The sequence below is a fragment of the Amphiprion ocellaris genome, chromosome 19 (assembly GCF_022539595.1).
Source record: "Amphiprion ocellaris isolate individual 3 ecotype Okinawa chromosome 19, ASM2253959v1, whole genome shotgun sequence".
Lineage (NCBI taxonomy): Eukaryota > Metazoa > Chordata > Actinopteri > Pomacentridae > Amphiprion > Amphiprion ocellaris.
In genome coordinates, this window is record NC_072784.1 from 5153304 (window position 1) to 5174100 (window position 20797).

Genomic DNA, 20797 nt, shown 5'->3' on the forward strand with positions numbered 1-20797 from the left:
CCAAAACCGGCCCTCCAGAGGGTCCAATCCGGCCCATGGGATGACTTTGTAAAGTGTCGAAATTACAGAGAAGACATTAACTGCAGATTGTAAATTTGTAAAACTATAAATTTAAAAATAATTTCAGGTTCTTCAAGCAACATCTGCTCCAATGAACAGCACAAAAAGGATGAAAGTGAGCGAGAATCACTGAAAAAAGAATAGAATTAGGAAACTACAAACTAAACAACTACAGACAATTTAGAGCTACCACTTAACCTCAGCATGTTTTTGGACTGTGGGAAGAAGCTGGAGAACCTGGAGAAAACCCACACATGCACAGGGAGAACATGGAAACTCCATGCAGGAAGATCCCAGTAAAGCCGGGACGCAAACCGGGGATCTTCTAGCTGCAAGGCTTCAGTGTTAACCACCGTTAGATCCACTGTGCAGCCCCAGCAGACAGATGTTCATGTAATTTTGTGTCTAGGTCACGCTGACAACAGAATGCTTGATGTCTTCAATCTCACAAACGCTCAGATGGATTTGGTGGATCAATCAAACAGGTAAAATGTAATTTGAGAAAAATATCCAAGCAGCTGAGGGTCCCAGGTGGTGTTATTAATAGTCCCCTGAAATGAAAATCAATTAAAATATTCTTGTAATTATTAAAAGGAATTGATGTGGGCACAGAAGAAACATGCAAACAGACACACAGTGTAAAACTGTCTCAAAAACACAGTTTTTTTTTTGTTATAAAACAATGTGCAGCAGTTTCACTCACAGTAAAAACCTGTGGAAACAGAAATGTGACCTGGAATTTGGCTACATATTTTGTTCTGTTTACAAAATGTCACAGATTACTCAGGAACTCTGTTTACTACACAGATTTTTTTTGAAGAAGGAAAAAGAGAAACCGCAGAATGGTAAATCATTTTTGGGCAAATACTCCATTTGAAATGATTAGGAATTCTTGAAGTTGGACAAACAGTGATACCAGCTAATTAGTTCAATCTGTACCCATGTTGTACAGCTGCCCAAACTGCTCTGGTGTATAAATGGAAGGAGATGGACGCACCCTGATAGTTCCTCTAATGGCTGCTTGAGTCAACTCTAATAGGTCCCCATGTTAAAAAAAAACAAAAACAACAACATCATTATGGTGCAAATAAACATGCTTACAGAATGGCACCAAAACTATTTTGGCCACTATAGCTGACTTTCTTGTTTTTTACAACTGTAGGGTGGTGAATTATTCTAGAACTGACCTGTTTAAATGGTGCTGCAGCTAAAAAGTTATTTATAGTTGAGGGTGTGGCCACTGTGAGTGACAGGTGGCTGTAAAACACTCCAGAGATGTTTGCTTGGTCTGTCTCAGCTCCACTCAACCACTCAAACGATTTTGATTTTTTTGTGAATGTTCTTAAAGAAAATATTAGAAGTTTTACTGATGTAGATGTAATCATTTTCGATATTTTTAGGATTTTTTTGGAAGATTTTTACTCTTACTCTTTTACTACACTTTAAACTGCATTGTTTGGGGGGGGGGGGTTTGCCTTTATATTATGTTTTTCTATGAAATTCAAACCCATGTGGACCTGGAGGAGACTGTGTTAAATTTGGTTTTAAACTGAGGAAAGAAACATTTAAACTCAAAGTCAGAACGATGGATAAAATGATCCGTGCCTTTAATGTCCTAAAGGCTCAGAGAAGACATAATTAGTGTGTTGTCCCTTCATCCCCTCCTCATTTCACCTGCCAATCAAACTCCAGAGGTCCAGCCTCCTCCTCCTCCTTCCCTCCTCTTCCCTCCTTCTCTCCCTCTGGTCCTCCCTCCTGTTGCCATCTACGCGCGGAGACGTTTCCAAAGCCTTTCATTCCTCTCCTCGCCATCTCTCTCTCCACTCTGTCACACCATCCCTCAGTCCCTCCCATTGCCCCTTTAATTGTGTCCTTACAACTTGCTCCCCCTCCTTCGGTCCCCCTCGGTGCGTAAAATAGGAGCAACGTTCCCCACAAGTCGCTCCTCAGCTGGATGAAGATGCGCGGCGGAGAGCGGAGAGGATTTTTGCGCGGTTGTGCATGTGGAGGGTGTGTGTGATTTCAGTGGTTGTGTGTTTAGGAAATGAGGTGGGCGTGTGTGGAGTTGTGAATCCAGCCCTCAGAGAGAAGCGTGAAGCCACAGCTGGATCAGCAGAGTCTGTCCCTCTGCGCCTCAGCGCCGCAGGTGAGTCCAACTTTTGCTCTCATGTTCGCTGCAGAAAAGTGTCAGCTGAGGGGAAGGAGAGTCAGAAATCCTGAAGTGCACTTTAGACAAATATAGAGCAACACCAGCTGGATGCCAAGTTATTTACTGGGGAAACAACGTGGTGAGAGCAATCCAAACTTTATGGTGGAATATTTTTAGTTGGGAGATTACATTATGTTCAGCATCTTACACTGTAAAAATGAAAGTTCTTCTAAAGTTTTAAACTGTACTTTTTAGTGAAAATGTGACTGTTATTATGTACTACTGCAGTTGCAGAATAACTAGAAAAATCATAAAATATGAATTTATTTGTTGTCTTTTTTAAAATAAATGTTAGCTGACATTTTTGCAGGACGTGACAAAAAAGTCATACAGTTTTAGAGTAAAATTCTGTTTAAATTATTTTACATCATTTTCACTATTTTATGCATGCATGCTTCAGTATTCTGCAGTTTTTATCACATTTTTTCTGTCTACTTGGCTGCCAGATTTTCATTTTTACTGTTGTTTTGTGTTTATTTTTTTAACAGTTTTTCTCAGTGTACATACTTTATGAAGCAAATATAGATAGATTAGATAGATAGAATAAACCTTTATTGATCCCGCAGCAGGGAAACTTACAGTGTAACAGCAGCAAACAGAAAAACAGTTTGAATCAAAAAGAGCAGCACACAGTGCATAGATACAGATATTTTCTCCTTTTAGAAGAAAAAATACAAATATTTACAGCAAAATTTCTAGGAAATATATTATGTATTTGACAAATATTCACAAAACTGTGCAGATTTGTGTCTTTTCTTTAAACTGATCATGATTTGGATTGATAATAGAACTGATATTCATGGATATTTTGACTTAAGGAAGCTCATTTCTGCTTTTAAACGAGAAAATATCTGAATATTAACAATAAATATGTAGTAAAGCAATGCTTATTTACTTTAAAGTCAAAGTTATGAGATGTAAATGTAAGATGAGAGTATATCTGTGGAGAAGCACAGTTTTTGTACTAACTGGTTGCAGGTGTGTTTCTGTTTTTGTCATTTAAAGTGTGCTGTCTGTACATAAAGGAAACATTTTGGATTTTATTTTTTGTGTGGTTTGTTTTTTGAACTTTAAAGTAAAATAAGTGACCTGAGCTGAACTGAAGTCAAAAAAAGGGTATCATTTCTTCACTAATCTACTTTTTTCATTTTTCTTCTGTATCTACAAGTTGTACTTAATATAATCAGTCAGTGTGTCTGTATAATATCAGAAAATGGTTAAAAGAAACCAAGTTAAAACCTTTGCTTTCCCTTTGTGTTGAGATGATATATTCATATTGCTTGTTTATTTCAAAATATCAGTCAGACGCTTAAAGATCATTTATTTATAATCTTATGTGACAAAGAATACCATCATTAGAGAAGCTTCGTGAACAAATAGCTGCCGATTCTTTCTTTTTTATTCATCAGCTCATGTTATGTCAAACAGTTCTTACATCTGCGTACTGTGATGAACTTATTTGTATTCATTCGTCAAAAAAGGAACTGACTGAGATGATATATCTTCATGTATGATTGTGTTTATAGGATTCTGTAAGCAGTGCGGTCACATTAAGTGAGTCCAGTAGTGAACCTTTCATGATGCCTTCACTGTCAAGGCTTGGATGGACTGTTTGCTGTCTCCTTTTGCTCTCTGGGAGTCCGTCAGGTAAGAACATCATCATCCAGCAAGAACACTACATCCATTTATACTCAGAACAACAGCAATGATGAGTTTGTAATAAAGACATTAGTATCAAATGGGATATTTCTGCTGCCTGTAAGACTTCATTCAAAGTGTCAGAATGAAACTGAAAATTGTTGAAAAATTTTGTCTGGGAATTTTTCCAGCCCCCTCAGGCAGGGATTAAAACAGCTGCAGAAACACCAGGCTACTGTGTCGCTCAAATATCACAGAGAGAAAGAGAAGAAAAACACAAAGAAAGAACGAAAGAAGACGAAATTCTTGAGGCCTGAGTCAACAGACTCTGCATGTAGAAGCAGAGGATCGTTCTCACTCATGTTGTCAGTTATTTTACACTGAGGAATATTAATGAACTTTTGTTTCAGTGCCTTCCAATGCCAGAACGTCTTGACCAGACAGTCCTGTATCTGTTGTTCCTCCTCAGCTAACAGCGTAGAGCAGCGATGTTCAGCAGCTGGTTCGGTCGGACCCCGACATCCTGTTCAGGGTCTGCTGGAGAAGTTTGAGGCAGGTCCAGGCTGCGCTGCCAGAGAACGTGGGAACAAAGAGACTCATGTAGTCGCGTTGGGAAGAGTGACAAACAGCCCCGAAAATAAGGTAACTGATGAAACCTCACTTGGCAAAGATAAAGAAAATTTCCAAACTCTTAACCCTCCTGTTGTTTTCATTTATGAGCACCAAAAAAATACCGTCTCCTTGTCTGAAAAAAATCCAAAAATTCAAAAAAATTCCCCAAATTTCTGAAAATTTGCAAAACCTTCAGGAAGAAAATTCCAATAATTCCTTAAAAATTTGGGAATGCCTCGGGATCATCCAGGAAGAGTGTTGCTGGAGGGAGGGACGTCTGGAATGAACTGCTTCATCTGCTGTCTCTGTGACCCAACCCCAGATGGATGGATGGATGGACGGATGGATGCATGGATGGATGGATGGATGGATGGATGGATGGATGGATGGATGGTTGGATGGTGAAGGAGACAGAAACTGACAAATTACGAACAAGAGAACAACAAACACTGGGGAGGCCGTTAGCAGCAGATCAGAAACACGTAGCTCTTGAATCAGAAGGATTTAATGTCTGGCTTTACATATTTACCACACTGCCTCCCTTTTCTCTCCTGTCTACAGGTGACGGTGCTGCTGAAGCCTTTGTTTCTGTCTGTTTCCTCCCTGAGAGCCGTCAACCTGCTACTCAGCTCTAAACTCCCAGTCAGCTGGAGGCTGGAGGCTGAAAGGCTGCCATCTGACCTCCCAGTGTTAGTGCAGGTCAGTTACAGCATCACTTTTAATTCTCATTTAACTAAACACACAGTTGGAGTTCCTCTCCTGGCATCAGTGAAAGCCCTAAAACTTTATGTCAAAATTATTAGACACTATTACCAAGGCTGACATGTAACTCTACACCTTTAGCTTTATGTACCTGATCGTGCACATTTCAGTAAATATGTAAATTGGTTCCCATGTGTCTCCATCCACTCCTCTGCCTCTTACCTGTACATCTATGAGTCTGTTCAAAAATTGAAGAAGAAGAAGAAAGTGGATTAAAACTGTCAATAGCAGGATCTATGTTAAAGGATAATTACATTTGGTTTTATTCACCTGTCCTGCCTTTTTATTAGAATTCAATAATAAACCTTCAATGAAGTGTACAAGTGTGTGTACAAACTGAGATTCAGAGCATAATTTAACCCTCAGAACTCAAAAATCTCCAAAATCCCAACATTTATCAGAGAATTAAACTGTAAAAACAAAAAATAATGTATGCATTTTACCACTTTCTGTGTAGCTTTCAGTTGTGTCTTGAAAATGATCTAAATCTGCCCTAAAAATCTGAATAATTCATCAAAATCACTTCATTCTACACGTAACAAGCTGTAATATGGGAATAATTTAGCCAAACATGTTGGAGCTAGAAACTGATTCTGAGTAAGAATGATAAAGAAAGTCCCACCCTGCAAGTTAACACATTGGGTTGTTTTTTTTTTAGGTTTGTTACATATGAAACTCTGTGTTTCTGGGAATGTCATCAGTACAGTGCAGTTGCAACATGGGAATACATAGTCGTTTTACTGACTGCTTATTTAGCTCATGATATTCAACTCAGTTTATGTAGCGCTAATTCAGAACATAAGTCATCTCAGGCCGCTTCACAGTAAGACAAAGACCTTAATTTGAGCACTTATTTTGGTTGGAGTGAAAGAAAAAACTGCCCTTAAAGAGGAAGGAACATCCTGCAGAACCTGCTCAGGGAGGGTGGACATCTGCCTCGACCAGCTGGGGTGAGGTAAAGAGGGGTGAGAAAAAGTACTGCACAGAGAGAAAAACAAAAACACACTATATGGACATGGTAACAGGATTAAAGAAATGTGTTGTATTTTTGTCTTCATCTGCTAGGTGTCCTCTAACTCCAGCGTAGAGTCCAACTCCCTGCATTTGCGTGTCCAGACGGTACATTCGTTACCCTTTCGTCCCCGTGTGCTGCACCGCTGGGCTCTGAAACACCACGGAAACCTGTCCTCTCTGACGCACACGACGCATGGCAATCGAGTCTACCTCCGCCTGGGAGAGGGTGAGCCACCATGAAACCAGTGTCCTTGTCATGAGAGCTCTGTGGTGTGTTAGGATGAGCGTTTTGCAGCTGGATGAAGCAGGAGGCTTGAGGCGAGATAAGGTGCAGAACAACCTGGTGTTTATTGAAACTGCCAGCCTTTTCTAGGCAGCCCCTAATCAGCCCCTACCAACATAAGGGTTAACTGGAAAAAAATCAAACAGAAATTCACAAAAATACAACGTATCTTTACTTTTAACTATAATAACAAACGTGAGTATCTGTTTCCAACAACCAACATCCTCATCAAGCAATGTATTTATTAGGGCTGTCAAAATTAACGCGTTAATGCAGATTAATCCATCATCATGATTAACCTGATTAAAAATTTTAACGCAATTAACCAATCTGCAGCACAGAATGACCCAAAATCCCAGAAACGCATTTCGGGCAGTTCGTCCAAGTAGACTTACCTTTGCACATGTGCAAATGAGCAGTTGATCCGGTAGTAGCAGAACCAAGCAACTCCACATGGAAGACGCTAAACAGCATATTAATCGCGTTTCTTATATATGTATGTATATATGTATATATATATATATATATATATATATATATATATATATATATATATATATATATATATATATATATATTTTTTTTTTTTTTATATATAGATAGATAGATAGATGAGCATCAAGATCTGAGAATGAGCCTGAGTAAGTATTCATTTTTACTAAAACTTCAATAACTACAACATCAAGTTGCATTTTTGGGGGGGGAGACATACTGTGAGATCCAGTTGTACGTTCACAAGAATAAAAAAGGCAAAGAAAAAAAAAGAAAATGAAACATTATCTCAATTTCATATGGAGATGCAACCCTGTGATGAATCTGATTCAAAATGTTAGTTGTTTCACAGCACTATTTATTTTATCACCTGAAGAGATGGCTACTCCCCCTCTCCTCACTTATATTTGGTTCCTCCCGGAACCTTTTAAAGGTGTTCCAGCCCACAGGGCCTCTTTTGGCTGGAACACCTGAGGCAAGAAAAGAGAGGTGAGTCATCTTAAACTTTTTAATTTACACATTGTTAAAATAATAACATTGTTAAATAATGCCACATACCCACTTCTATAGTCATTCAGTTATTAAGTCCAATGACTTAATCATTTACTAAAACTGTTATCTTCTTTGTCTTGTTGGCCTCACCAGGATTTTCACCCAGTGCTGTGATTAGAAGCCATCAAACAGCACATGTTAGCCCCAAAGCTGGACTCATTAAACTTATCCAACAGTCCTTGTCTTGTGTCTCATTATGTCTTTGTCCCAGAATGTGAACTCCCTTATAGGAAATGAAGCTGACTTTCATTACATGGTGGTTTTGTGTGTAAGATTTTCATCTAAAAATTTATTTGTTATACACAAAACTAAAGAGTTAAAAGTTACGATATGTCATTATGTCTTTGCTTGTGTGTATAAATGATTGTTCTAAACATCTGCACTCTCGACCCCGTGGGTTAACACTCAGGTCTTTATCTCCTCAATCATTTCCTGTCTCTGTTCCAACCAGACACAACACAAAGCTCAGCTGATGGACCGCTGAGAAAGATCTAACTTCAAAACATCTCTCGCTTTGTCTCCATATCGCAGATCCGACGTTGCCTGCTGCGTGCCGGCTGCAGTCCATGTTCCTCTCTCACAACTACATGACCTCTGACCTGCAGCAGCAGGAAGTGCAGGGCTGCAGCTACACCGGATCCAACCCTGAAGTTCACGTGATCAAACTCCATTCAGCGGGATCGGGCCTCTGTGGGTGAGAGCATGCTTCCTCTGAAAGTCCTGGCAAGAGCATAAATGTCCATCTGTTGTGTGGCCATGCAAAATTACACCCTGGTTGTCATCAAATAATCAAAAATTTTGTCTTTTCCTAAATACTTTTCCTTGGTCTCAGTAGGAAACGTTGTGACGTAAACTGGGATGTGTAATCATGTAATGGTGGATGTTGTTAATGTGATGTGACATCTCGTTTTCTCTTGGAAAGGGTGGACCAGTGTATTCTATTCTAAAGCAAATAAGAGAAGAAACAATAAAGTACTGTTAATTGCATTTGGGGGTGTAGGAGGTTGGAGCGAATTTTGCTGGATGTTGGTTAATTTTTTTGTGAATGTTCTTAAAGAAAATATTAGAAGTTTTTCTGATATATATGTAATCACTTTAGATATTTTTTAGGATTTTTTTTGGAAGATTTTTCCTCATTTTTTTGGAAAATATTTGCAAGAATTTTCTTGCCAAATTTGGGGGATTTTTTTTAAATAAAACTTTGAAGGGAAACTTTTAAGGAATTATTGGAATTTTCTTCCTAAAGGTTTTGCAAATTTTCTGAATTTTGAGAATTTTTTTTGCTGAATTTTTGGATTTTTTTTAGACAAGTAAACAATATTTTTTGGTGCCTAATGGGAGGGTTAAGGGCACACATGGAGGCTATAAACTGTGTAAATGGAAGAATGGGGCAAACTATTGTGACAGCACAGGTTTCTTGGACTCATATTTCATTTGCAGTTTGATGACATGTTCAGTTGATCTCCTGCTGTTTGTGACGTTGTGTTTTCATGTCGTTTATACGTTTAAACTACCAAAAGTCAAGGAAGCCATGAACATCTGTAAATCCTGCAGATGTTTGACTAGAACCAGGCATGGATGGTGCAGGTTACAAATACACTTCCTAGTGGATTTCTAACCTGCACCATCCACGCTTGATTTGTGTAGAAGGCAGGTAGACCACGATTATACATCACCAATTTCACCATAAAGTTTAGACAAACTCCTCAGGAAAGTTCACAGAAATGTTGACTCACAGAAGAGGTGCATAAAGCCGTTGAAAATCCCACATCAGAGCCTTCATAGACTTGATGATTTGACAGTGGGACAGCCCTAAAGTCTGTGAATCCACAAGTGTGATTGGTCCAGAGAGCTTAACCATTTCTTATCATAGCTACTACCAAGAGTCTTGGATATTGTTTAACTCAGCCCATCTTTCCTCTCTCTACGTGTCCTTCAGCTCTCTGCAGGTGGAGGTTATTGTCTCTCTTGTGCCTCCGGTGGCCAACTCAAAGTCGCACAGGGTTGTATTGATTCTCAGCAGTTCTGTTCCTGTTAACTGGGCCATCGTTGCTCATGGTGTCCGGGGTCGTATCACTGTTCACGTAAGGGAAAAACACATCACATTACCAGATATTAGTGTAGATATTTGTTCTTCAATGTACACTACTGATTAAAAGTTTGGGGTCGCTTAGAAATGTCTTTATTTTTGAAAGAAAAATGTTTTTTTTTTTCAATGAAGATGACATTAAAATAATCATAAATACTGTGTAGACATTGTTAATGTGGTAAATGACTATTGTAGCTGGAAACAGCTGATTTTTAATGGAATATCTCCATAGGGGTACAGAGGAACATTTCCAGCAACCATCACTCCTGTGTTCTAATGCTACATTGTGTTAGCTAATGGTGTTGAAAGGCTCATTGATGATTAGAAAACCCTTGTGCAGTTATGTTAGCACATGGATAAAAGTGGGAGTTTTCATGGTGACCCCAAACTTTTTGTACAGTTGTGTATATGTCAACAACTGCTGTATTTTTTAGGATACATCAAACAACTGTAAAAGGATTAGACTGTTTTCTGGCTGATACCGCAGCAAAGAAAACTAGTTTTCTTGTAAACTGGGAAATTTTGGCTCATGTGGACCCTCGTTGTTTTGCCTGATATTGTGCATACAGGCTGCATGTTTTTAAACCAAACTGAGCAGATTACCACACAGAAGACTGGGGACTGTGTAATGAAGTATAGGCATGCAGAGATCTAACATGTTGCACATCTTTTGGCTTTGATCATACTTTGATTTTGTGTTTCCGTCTGTCTCCACAGGCCTCCAACAGTGTGTCTCCATCCTACCCAGCTGAACCTGGCCTCACTGTGTCCAGCACCCTGAACTCTGACCTTTCCACCATCACTGACCTCCTAGTGTGGGCCGGTCAGAGCGGCTACTCCAAGGTGACCTCATACACCGAGGCTGATCTGGCCAATCGCTTTGTGATCCAGCTGGCCGAGGGCGGGACAGGTGAGGACTCCTGTTTGGCTTTTGAACATTTCATTTTTGAAATCAAGGCTTGTTTTTCTGTTTCCCTCGTCAGGCTTGAGAGACGAAAGCAGAATATTTCCTGCACTGCGTAATGTACACATTGAACGAAGGGTTTTTGAAGTGTAAGTGTGAGTGTTTAACGTCTCTGCATGGCTGCCTCCGTGTCTCCTGTCCGTCTGTACGTCAGAGGAGGCAGTGAATCCTGTGGTGGTGAAGCCTCCCTGGGTGGAGGAGCGCCGGCTGAGGCAGTGGCTGAACGGTGGAGGCCGAGCAGCAGCAGGAGGAGGAGGAAGAGGAGGAGGAGGTGCGGAGAGTTTCACGGTGAAGTGTGAGGACGGACGGCTCAGCGTGGCAGTGGACCAACGCATCCTGCAGGTCTTCATACCTCAGTATCAGATAGAGTGTAAACACGTTGTAAAGGAAGGAGCAGATTCCCATCTTGTCATAGTCGACCCAGAAGTCCAGCCATGTTTTAGTCGCAGCAAAAACTTTGAATATATTATTGAAACGAATCTTATAATGTTGTTAGCATTACAGGACATGAATCATACATGACATCTGTGTAAAACTATTTTAACCATCCAGCTGAGTTTGAATGATTAAAGAATTCATAGAAAATTACAGCTTGGGAAAAAATAAGCAGTATTCTTTGCAAGAAACATCTACTAAATGTGTCTTGCTTCTATCACTTTGTGTCTCATTTTTGGAATGCTTTGTCTTGTTTTTTGTCTCTTTTTTGTAATATTTTGTCCTGTCTTTGTTGCCTCCTGTCTCCTCCTGCTTGACCCTCGTCGTTTGTCTCGTGTTTTTGTCATCTTGTTTCTCGTTTTTGTCGTTTGTCCATTTTTTAATCAATTTTATGTCTCTTGTTTCATGTCGTTTGTCTCATTTTTGGACATTTAGTTTGTTGTTTTGTGTTTCCTTTTTGTCTTGCTAGTGTTTTTGGTCTTATTTTTGTCATGTGTTTTGCTTTATTCATTGTTTTGTGCATCGTTTTGTGTCTTTTTTTTGTCTCGCTTGTGTCATTTGTCTACTTTTTTGTCATTTTATAATTTTTTGGTCTCGTTTGTGTCATTTTTTTTGTCTGGTTTTTGTTGTTTGAAATTGAAAAATTGTAGAGTTGTAAAGGTGCTGATTAACACCTTCCAAAAAAGCTGGACTAACCAAGCAAATGGACCTGAATTTGTTATAACCAAACAGGTTAGATGTGAATATGCAGTATTTCAGTCACGTTTTAGCTATGGACTAAGTTAGCTACTATAATAAACTGAGCACAAAGAGAAACTTACACGTACAGTTAATGATGGCACTAAATGTTGGTAGAATGAAGACCAGAGAGTTATGGTTGGTTCAGTCCTGTTCAACAGTACTGGATTATCAGTGAATCTTTGTGTAGTCAGATGAAACTTTGTAAAATTACCTGCAGTAAAATGGTCCCTGCAGAGATGAATGTTGATGATTCTCAGCTCCTCATCAGTGTGGCTCATCAGAAAACCAATCTAAGTCCTCATCTCGTCACTCCTAGGACATTTAAATAAAGAGACTGAGCTGTTTTGCAAATGAAGGGCATCTGAGGAAGATAAATGGGCTAGATGAAGCCACACCTGGCAAACAGTAGCCTGTAGAAGATAAGTCACGATGTAGCAGGAGAACCGCTGATGCACTAGTAGCAAAATATGTCTCCAGGTATCATTGAGCGATGATTTCATTTTTGTGTGGATGATTTCTGCACACAAAATTATTTTGTTTTAATGGTCTGAATTCAGAATTCACTACTTTTATTATCTTTCAGCTCATTGTTCTGGTTTCTGGCCCATAACTGCACTGTTCTGGCTCACTCTCATCATTCCTTCTTCTAGCATCAGGCAGCTACTTTGCAATAAAAAAGAACCAACTCTGATAATGCTATTACATGCTACCCAGCCAGCAATAAATTACAAACCTAGTAGAATATTTAGCAGCAAGATGAATGTTTTCGGAGGAGTGAAAGAACAGTGAATATTAGAGTAATTTGACTGCAAATGCTTTTGTCTTATGTATAGCAACTTAAAGTGGCTTAAAAATCAATATCAGTTTATGAAAAGCAGCAGTGAAAGTCATTTCTGTGCTAAATTTAAGATGTCATTGTAGTTGAGGAAATGTTTGGTTAAAGGATTTAATGGGTTTGATGTTATTTCTCACTGTGAAGCTGCAGCCTTCTCATCTGTAGTCTGCTGTATCTGATCATTTGTAGCTCTTAAAATGTTCCTCCTACTAGTTCTTGTGTGATCGCTTTGTTCATTTGTAAGTTCCATGGCCTCATGTCAGTGCTCTCTCCTTCAGAGTTTGTCCGTCCCGGTGGCTGCTGTGACTCTGCAGGACCCGACCTGCCAGGCTCAGTCCAACGGGAGCCATTTCCTGTTAGTGTTCCCAGTGATTTCCTGTGGGACCGAGGGCCTGCTGCTGGGAGAGCCTCGAGGGGTGCAGTACACCAACATGGTGAGACAAGAAAGCCTCTGGGAACGGAGAAGGTTTTTTTGGGATTGTTTCTTAAATCCTACATATTGCTTCGTTTCTCTTATAGCTGATTTTTATCATTCAAATGAAACCGAATTACAGGAAAAGTTTAGGATTACTCTGGATATACTGCAGTTCATACTGACCAACACACACAGATGGGCTGAAAAGGAGCAAGAAAGAGCAAAACGCTTGGCACCCATTGGGGAAAATATCAGAATTTCAGATGAAGTCAGAGTCTGTCAGACAGCGGTAAAAACAAAAACGTGGTGCACAACAACAGCTTGGAATTGTACTAAGTGGAAGTTGTCCTGGTGAGACTCGTAACCTAGGTCATCATGACCAGAACGTTGCTGAATTATAAAAATGGGTCTTTGCGCAGAGGCAAATTAAGTGAGAGAAAATCTCTGCTCAGAGGCAGACCAGGAAATTGAAAGGAGGGATGAAGACAAACAACAGAGACATGACGTGTATGTGTTGCAACACTGAATTAAAAATATGTTCAAATGTTGAGAGTGAGAGAAAAATCTGGACTTGGCGAAGCTACACAATGAATTTTTTAAGAAGCCAAAAAGGTTATAAACCACTGATTTAGTCTTTAACAATATGTTATATTTTAAAAACTTTATTATGTACACTTCTTGGCCAAAAAAAAGTCGCCACTTGGATTTAACTAAGCAAATAGGTAAGATCCTTCCATTGGATAATTACTGCAGTGATGAATACGTTTCAGCTGCAACAACTTATTTAACCCTAGCTGATGCAGTGAGGAGCTTCTCATTTCTGAAACAACCATGTTGGAAGACATATCCTGTGGTCATGGAAAGGATGTTAATCTGTCTCAGAAGAGTCAAATTATTGGCCTGCATCAAGCAAAGAAAACAACTAAGGAGATTTCTGAAACTACTAAAATCTGGATAAGAACCATCCAACGTATTATTAAAACCTGGAAGGAGAGTGGAGAACCATCATCTTTGAGGAACAAATGAGGTTGAAATAAACTTTTAGATGATTGTAGGAAATCAACAGGGGAATTCACGGCTATGTTTATAGTGAAAGTAAGAGCATTACCACATGCACAATGTGAAGGGAACTCCAGATATTGGGACTAAACAGCTGTATAGCTCTAAGAAAACCACTGATCAGTGAGGCTAATCAGCAGAAACAGCTTCAATTTGCTAGGTAGCATAAAGATTGGACTCTGGAGCAATGGAAGAAGACCATGTGGTCCACATTTACACTGTTCCAAAGTGATGGGGCATCAGGGTAAGAAGAGAGGCGGATGAAGTGATGATCTTGACTTTATCCTCTCTGTCCAGGTCTTATTATGGAGACACAAACCACAGACCTCTCTGGCACTAAATGAGACAGACAAGCCTAAAAGTCCACTCGGCATACATGTAAGATATCTGTGTTTCTGTGTCTTTGGTTCTCCTTTTTCTTTCCCATCTTTTTCACCTGTAATTTCCTGTTTGTTGTTTTTCTCTCCCAGTTTAGCTGTTTGGCTGCTGTTCCCGACCCCTCCAGCCATGTCGCTGATGCCAAAGATAGTGTAAACACTCCTCAGACAGGACTGGTCCCCTGGGTGCCCGAAGGTCCAGGATCTGATCCAGGACTGAGCCGCCTCCCAACACCCAGACACAGATCTGGGCCTCTTCTTCTTCTGGAGCTTTTTATTAACGAGAGCTACGAGCAGAAGCGAATCGGACCCTGTGTCATTACTGCAGATCACCGTGTCTATGTTGAGGTCCGTGTATTTCTGCTTATTTGCCATGTTCATGCACAATAACATGCCAGTTTATTGTAAGCCAAGACTTTGTTTCTAAATTCAGTTTGTTCATCACCATTTCCTTGTGTTTAACTGCAGATTTCAGCCAAAGGGCCCCCTGCAGACGTCGTACAGCTGAACTCGTGTGTCGTGTCTCCTCTGTCAGACCCCAAAAAATCTCCTTTCTGGCCTGTAATAAGTGACGGCTGTTCCTCAGATCCCTCACTGACTCTCAGTGCAAAGAAAAAAGAGGAAGCGGAGGATGAGGCTGAAGGTGATTGTGAACTAGAAGAGGAAGAGACAGAGGAAGTGGAGAAAGTTCATCACATGACTGAAAGAAGAGGTAGAGAAGCAATGATTGGCAAGAAGACCACAAGGGCTGGGGAAGAGGAGATGCGGCCCTTAAGGTTTAGTTTCATCCTGAGGCCGGTTTATAACAACTCCATTCAGTTCCTCCACTGCAGCCTTCGAGTGTGCGTCTCTGACCCAACAAAAGGGGAACTTACAAAGGAAACCGTGAAGAATGAATGTCAGGGAAAGCTGCATATCCCTCCACTAGTATCTAAATCATCAAGACATCAGGTAAAGAAACAACTGCAGTAAAACATTAAGTACATTTCATATCACAAAACTAATACAGAATAAAGCATCTTGTCAAATTCACGTTGAAGCAGTAATTCAGTGTTTGGAAAAAATTGGCTTTTTTTACTTTCCTTTATATTTTTTCTCTTCTTAGATGAGAAGATTGTGCATCAGTGCTATTTTTTGCCCTTCTTTCTTTTTCTTTATTAGAAAAGATTGTGCATCATCATCTAATCTATGAATATTCGTCAAACCAAAACCTGCAAGAGTTATTTTTCTAAAACTGTCAAACTGTTGTAATGTAGACAGCAGTGTTTTCTGTGGGAGAATAACGAGGACATTAGACTTTGTAAGTCTGCAGACCTGTTACATGCACAAACAAGAAAAGGCTGTTCATTCCCCCATATGGCATTGTCAGAAATGTAGCATTTTTTATTAGTTATTGATGATCAAAAATCACAGCAACATAGAATGTGTCCATTTAATATAGATGTACCCAGAAACAAAATGACCTTGCGCTGAGCACAGGCGTGTGTTTTGCATGTGTATGTTATGTACGGACACCGAGTCATGTGACCTAAATAAGTAGCAGGCGGCGGGAATTGATGGGACTCGGAACAATTTAATCAACTGTTTCATGTGTAATTTCTGACGGATAAGTCCTGTCAAATATGCAGTGGTCGATTTGTATTCGGATCACAATCATGTTCACTTGTTGTCATAGTTACAGTGACACCATGCCGCTATTAAGAAATCTGTGGATCTAAACTATACATCACTGTCAAAATCTAATGAGGTGATCCTTGTGTCATTTTTGACCTCTGAAAATTTCCTCCAAATCCGTTATTCTGTTTTTGTGTAATGTTGCTAACAGACAGACAAACGCTAAACTCAAAAAATGCTCATCTGCTGGTATCGTGTCACTGCAACACTACAACCGACCTAAAGATCTTCTCCTGTGTTCCCATCTCAGTGTGAGACCAGAAACCTCTCCAGACCCATGGTGGTCACCCAGTCTATCAGTTCACTGGTACCCAAAATGCAGCCCCCAGCTGGTCCAAGAACCAAGAGGCTCAGTGTTGTCCCGGTGGTCAGTTCAGACCAGGAGCACAGCAGTGAGTATCATTCATTCATCCAGTCATTTTACTGGGTTACACTTTAACCAGTCTCACACTGTGTCTCCAGGCTCTGCGGTGCAGACCGGACCAGTGATTGGAATCATCTTTGCAGCCTTTGTGATGGGTGTCAGTCTGATGGGGGCGCTGTGGTGCATCTATAGTTACACAGGTAATGCACAGTAAGCTGCCAATGACATCATCATCTTAACCCTCGTGTCGTCCTGCGGCTCAAAATTGACCCGTTTTAAAGTTTGAAAATGTGGAAAAAATATATATTTTCACAGTGAAACTTCTGATGTCCACATTTTCAATATTTTTGGGAAATCTTTGAAAATTTTTTGGTGGAAAAAAAAAATGTTAAAAATGTTTAAGAACATTCACATAAAAATCAACCAAAATCCAGCAAAATTCGCTGGATTTTGGTTGATTTTAGAAGAAGTATTAGAAGTTTCACTGATAAATATGTAATCACTTTAGATGTTTTTAGGATTTTTTTTTTTTTTGGAAGATTTTTACTCTGTCGGTGTCACTTCTCATCAGTAAACCTGACTCACAACCAAAGTCATCTGAGTCTCCAGAGTGTCTCTCTGTCTGTCTCCTCATCCTCTCTTGACCTCACTGAAATTCCACAACACATTCGACAATAGAAAAAGAAAAATCATCATTAATCAGTGTTCTGCCTTCTGGTCTTATCTGAGAAGACATTATAAGACAACTGTATGTGTTCTTTTGAAGGGTCACGCCAAGCATCTGCAGGAGAAGGTCCTCTAACAGACCAGACTCCTGTCAGTCAGAGCATCTGGAGTCCACCTTCACCGTCCCATCAGTTCTCCAGCTCAGTGTAGAGGTAAGATCTGATGAAGGAAGCTGCAATTGTTGATTATCTTTTAAAAACTGCTTTAGCGCAAATAAACTATGTGGCTTAGTGTGGTCAGAAGGTGGCGGCATAGGCTACATTACGCAGTAGACAGCAGAGTTGTGGATGCTGGAAATAAAACTACAAAACTTTAAAGAAGAAACAAATCATATGCTTGAAAGATTAAAAAAAAAAAAAAAAAACCACTGTTTATGCAGTTAACTCTTTCTTTTTTAATTTCTACTGTGTGTAGCTCTTCCAGCAAAGATAAATGTAATTGAACTAATTCACTGCAATATCATATTTAAATACTCTATATGAACAAATAGTGGGCTAACTGCTTTTTGTGGCCTTGATTTTGGCTCCTGTTGAAGGAACACGTGGGCATTAGGTAACTAAATATACACTTCCAGTCAAAAGTTTGGGGTCACACAGACAATTCCATGTTTTCCATGAAAACTCCCACTTTTATCCATGTGCTAACATAACTGCACAAGGGTTTTCTAGTCATCAATGAGCCTTTCAACACCATTAGCTAACACAATGTAGCATTAGAACACAGGAGTGATGGTTGCTGGAAATGTTCCTCTGTACCCCTATGGAGATATTCCATTAAAAATTTCCAGCTAGAATAGTCATTTACCACGTTAACAAAGACTCTATTTCTGATTAATTTAATGTTATCTTCATTGAGAAAAACTGCTTTTCTTTCAAAAATAAGGACATTTTTAAGTGACCCCAAACTTTTGATCAGCAGTGTAGATTATTTTATGCTATTATTTTCTTGTGTTTTAGTTTTTCTTTCCCAAATGATGCTCACAAAATGCCATTAAAACATGAACAAGTATATCTGCCACTCTGCCCTTTGTTCAAATTCAACACAACAGACCTCATGTTACTCCAGCTGTCAAAGCCGTGCATTTAAAATAAGCTGAAGTGGTTACCAACTCTGCCAGCTCCAGAAAATATATCAGCATTAGTTGAGCACCTGCAGATTTTAACTGTGATGTGCCACATAGGTCTGAACAGTTTTGTTCTTTTATCTCCTTCTCAGGATTTCCTCCTGCAAATCTGAGAAACTGGAACTGGGACAGAGGTTGTAACAACTTGTGTGTGTGTGTGAGCACAGCTGCCTGTGTGTGTGTGTGCAGAGACATGTTTGTGCAACGCTCCTCATGAGTCTTTGCTTCGTAGCAGAAATGTGAGAGACCGAAAACATGTGAATACAGCAGCACTTACTCATCGCAGCATTCTGAAGGATCAGATGTTTGATGCAAAGCGAAACGTTGGTTGTTCGATGCAGCGAGCCGTTCTGCACCGAGTCGTTGCAAAACTGGCAGCGCATCGTGACATGGACAGAGCCGTTTCTGGATTCAACAGGATCTGATCATGGTTGGAGTGACTCAGACAGAAACTGCATTACCATCAGCATCGCCTTTAGAGACCGAACACGGGGTTGACGAAGAATCGAGAGGTTACAGTGTGCCCGTTTGAAGAGTCGCTGTCTTACAGTCATTTTTACTACTTGTGTGGTAACTGTGAATCAGCTGGATGTGAAAGCTACATCTGTGAATTCTGTTGTGTTTATGTGGCAAATAAGATGTTTTAAATGTGCTGAGGCCTGCGTTGGCTTGCTGTTTTACTCCAATATAATGTGACTCAAATGAAACAAAGAAAGTTCATGTGCTGAACATCATAACTGCAAGAAACAGCAAAATATTAAGAGAAATGTTGGGTTTCTCTTGATAATTTAAATGTTTCCCCTTATTGGCTATTGAAAATAAAGGCTCCAAAGTAGAAACTCAGTACAACAAAAGTGAATAACCGAGTACTGATTTCCAATCAGCCTAACTGCTTTACCATCATTATAAAATCCATGTGAACAGCAGACGTTTCTCGGTTTTCTGTGTTCATCTACACATCAGCATCATGGCTCCACATGGAAAATAATTAGTAGAGCAACGCAAATAAAAGCACTCGGAGAGCGCAGTACTCTGCCAAGGCTGCTCAGTCTTTGTATCATTTCCAACAGATAAGACCCGATAAGATTGGTAGTAGGATCGCAATCATGTGATCGTCAGCAGGCAGCTGATGTAGTGCTCACTTGTTGTCATGGTTACAGTGACGCCATGGCGCTGTCTCACAATGATACAAAAATCTTGAACAAATCCGTGGATCCAGACTATAAAGCTGCATCACTGCCAGAATCTAATCAGGTGGTCCTTGTGTCATTTCTGACCTTCCCTGAAAATTTCATCTGAATCTGTCCATTTTTGAGTAAAGTTGCACACAGACAGACAGATAGACGGAAGGACAAATGTACACCGATCGTCACATAACTCCAATGCGTTCCTTGGTGGAGTAAAAATCACCATGTTAGAATTCACAAAAAAACGATACAGGAAATCAATAACCAACTACAAATGATTACTTGCCGCAGTAATCAGAAGGTATAGAACCGTTGGTAGTAAAGAACTTAAAGCGAAGTCTGATGAATATTGGGAGCACATGCTGTGGTCAGATGAGACCAAGATAAATTAGTTCTGCTCAGGTGGGGTCCAGGTGTGACCCTGTTTAGGAGAGTGAATGCATAGTCAAGCAGTGAAGCATGGAGGTGGATGATACAGAACTGCATGAGCCAAAAGGTGTTGCACAAGATGAGGAATAATACAGCACGATAACAATGCAAAGCACACTACCAGAATCACACAAGAGTCTCTAAAGAAGTGAAAATTGTGACCAAATATATCACTTAACTTGAATCCAGTAGAGCACTTTTGGCTTGTATTTTAAAGCAAAACGTAAGGCAGCACAACCCCTCAGGCAAAGATCTACAGAAAGAAAATACAATCAGAAGAATGATAGCGCACCACTAAGAGCAATGCAATTACTGTAAGGGCATACAATTGTTGTACACTAAGTTATTGTTAGTTTATATAGTATGTGATGTGATATTAAAATAAAAGTATATACTTTTCTTTTATACAAATTGCAACTTTTATCCCAAGTGCAATGATTGTCAGAGAGCTCCTTTACCCCCTGAGAGTGTGTAATACTTTACATGGCCCATGAAGTCAGTAAGTAATTCCATCTATTAAAACTCTACAGCATTAGAAAGCATTGGAGGCTTTTGACTGAGTTCCCCAGAACACTAACATAGTGGTATTTTTAAAAAAGCACTAATGAAATCAGAAACAGAAAAACAATGATATGAAGCCATTTGATTGAGAATTAGTCCACTTCTGAATCTGTCCACTTCATGAATGTAAGTTCAGGACTCGCTCTACTTTAGCTCAGTTTTGTAAATAACTCCTTTGCAGCTCCAAGCTCCAGAG

The 20797-nt window shown here is 39.7% G+C and overlaps 1 protein-coding gene across 2 annotated transcripts; it reads left to right on the forward strand.

Moving 5' to 3' along the window:
- The first annotated feature begins 1855 nt into the window (after positions 1-1855).
- Positions 1856-19086, forward strand: engl (endoglin, like). Of its 2 annotated transcripts, XM_023293861.3 has the most exons (17): positions 1857-2206; positions 3796-3916; positions 4377-4549; positions 5081-5218; positions 6347-6521; positions 8154-8316; positions 9562-9706; positions 10429-10621; positions 10830-11017; positions 12965-13120; positions 14458-14538; positions 14631-14885; positions 15006-15488; positions 16462-16603; positions 16674-16775; positions 17342-17453; positions 18517-19086. In XM_023293861.3, exons 2-16 carry the CDS (start codon positions 3847-3849, stop codon positions 17449-17451), a joined length of 2574 nt encoding a protein of 857 aa, XP_023149629.2. In that variant the 5' UTR covers positions 1857-2206; positions 3796-3846; the 3' UTR covers positions 17452-17453; positions 18517-19086. The 2 variants fall into 2 exon arrangements, with proteins under 2 accessions (XP_023149630.2, XP_023149629.2); XM_023293862.3 differs by lacking the exon at positions 14458-14538 and having other exon boundaries at positions 1856-2206.
- The last annotated feature ends 1711 nt before the right edge of the window (positions 19087-20797 follow it).

Bases quoted from the DNA above. Each gene is read 5' to 3' on its own strand.
- engl (XM_023293861.3), top strand. From the start codon at position 3,847: ATGATGCCTTCACTGTCAAGGCTTGGATGGACTGTTTGCTGTCTCCTT. The intron at 5,219-6,346 runs GTCAGTTACAGC...TTCATCTGCTAG, and splicing joins ACCTCCCAGTGTTAGTGCAG to GTGTCCTCTAACTCCAGCGT. The intron at 9,707-10,428 runs GTAAGGGAAAAA...CTGTCTCCACAG, and splicing joins GGGGTCGTATCACTGTTCAC to GCCTCCAACAGTGTGTCTCC.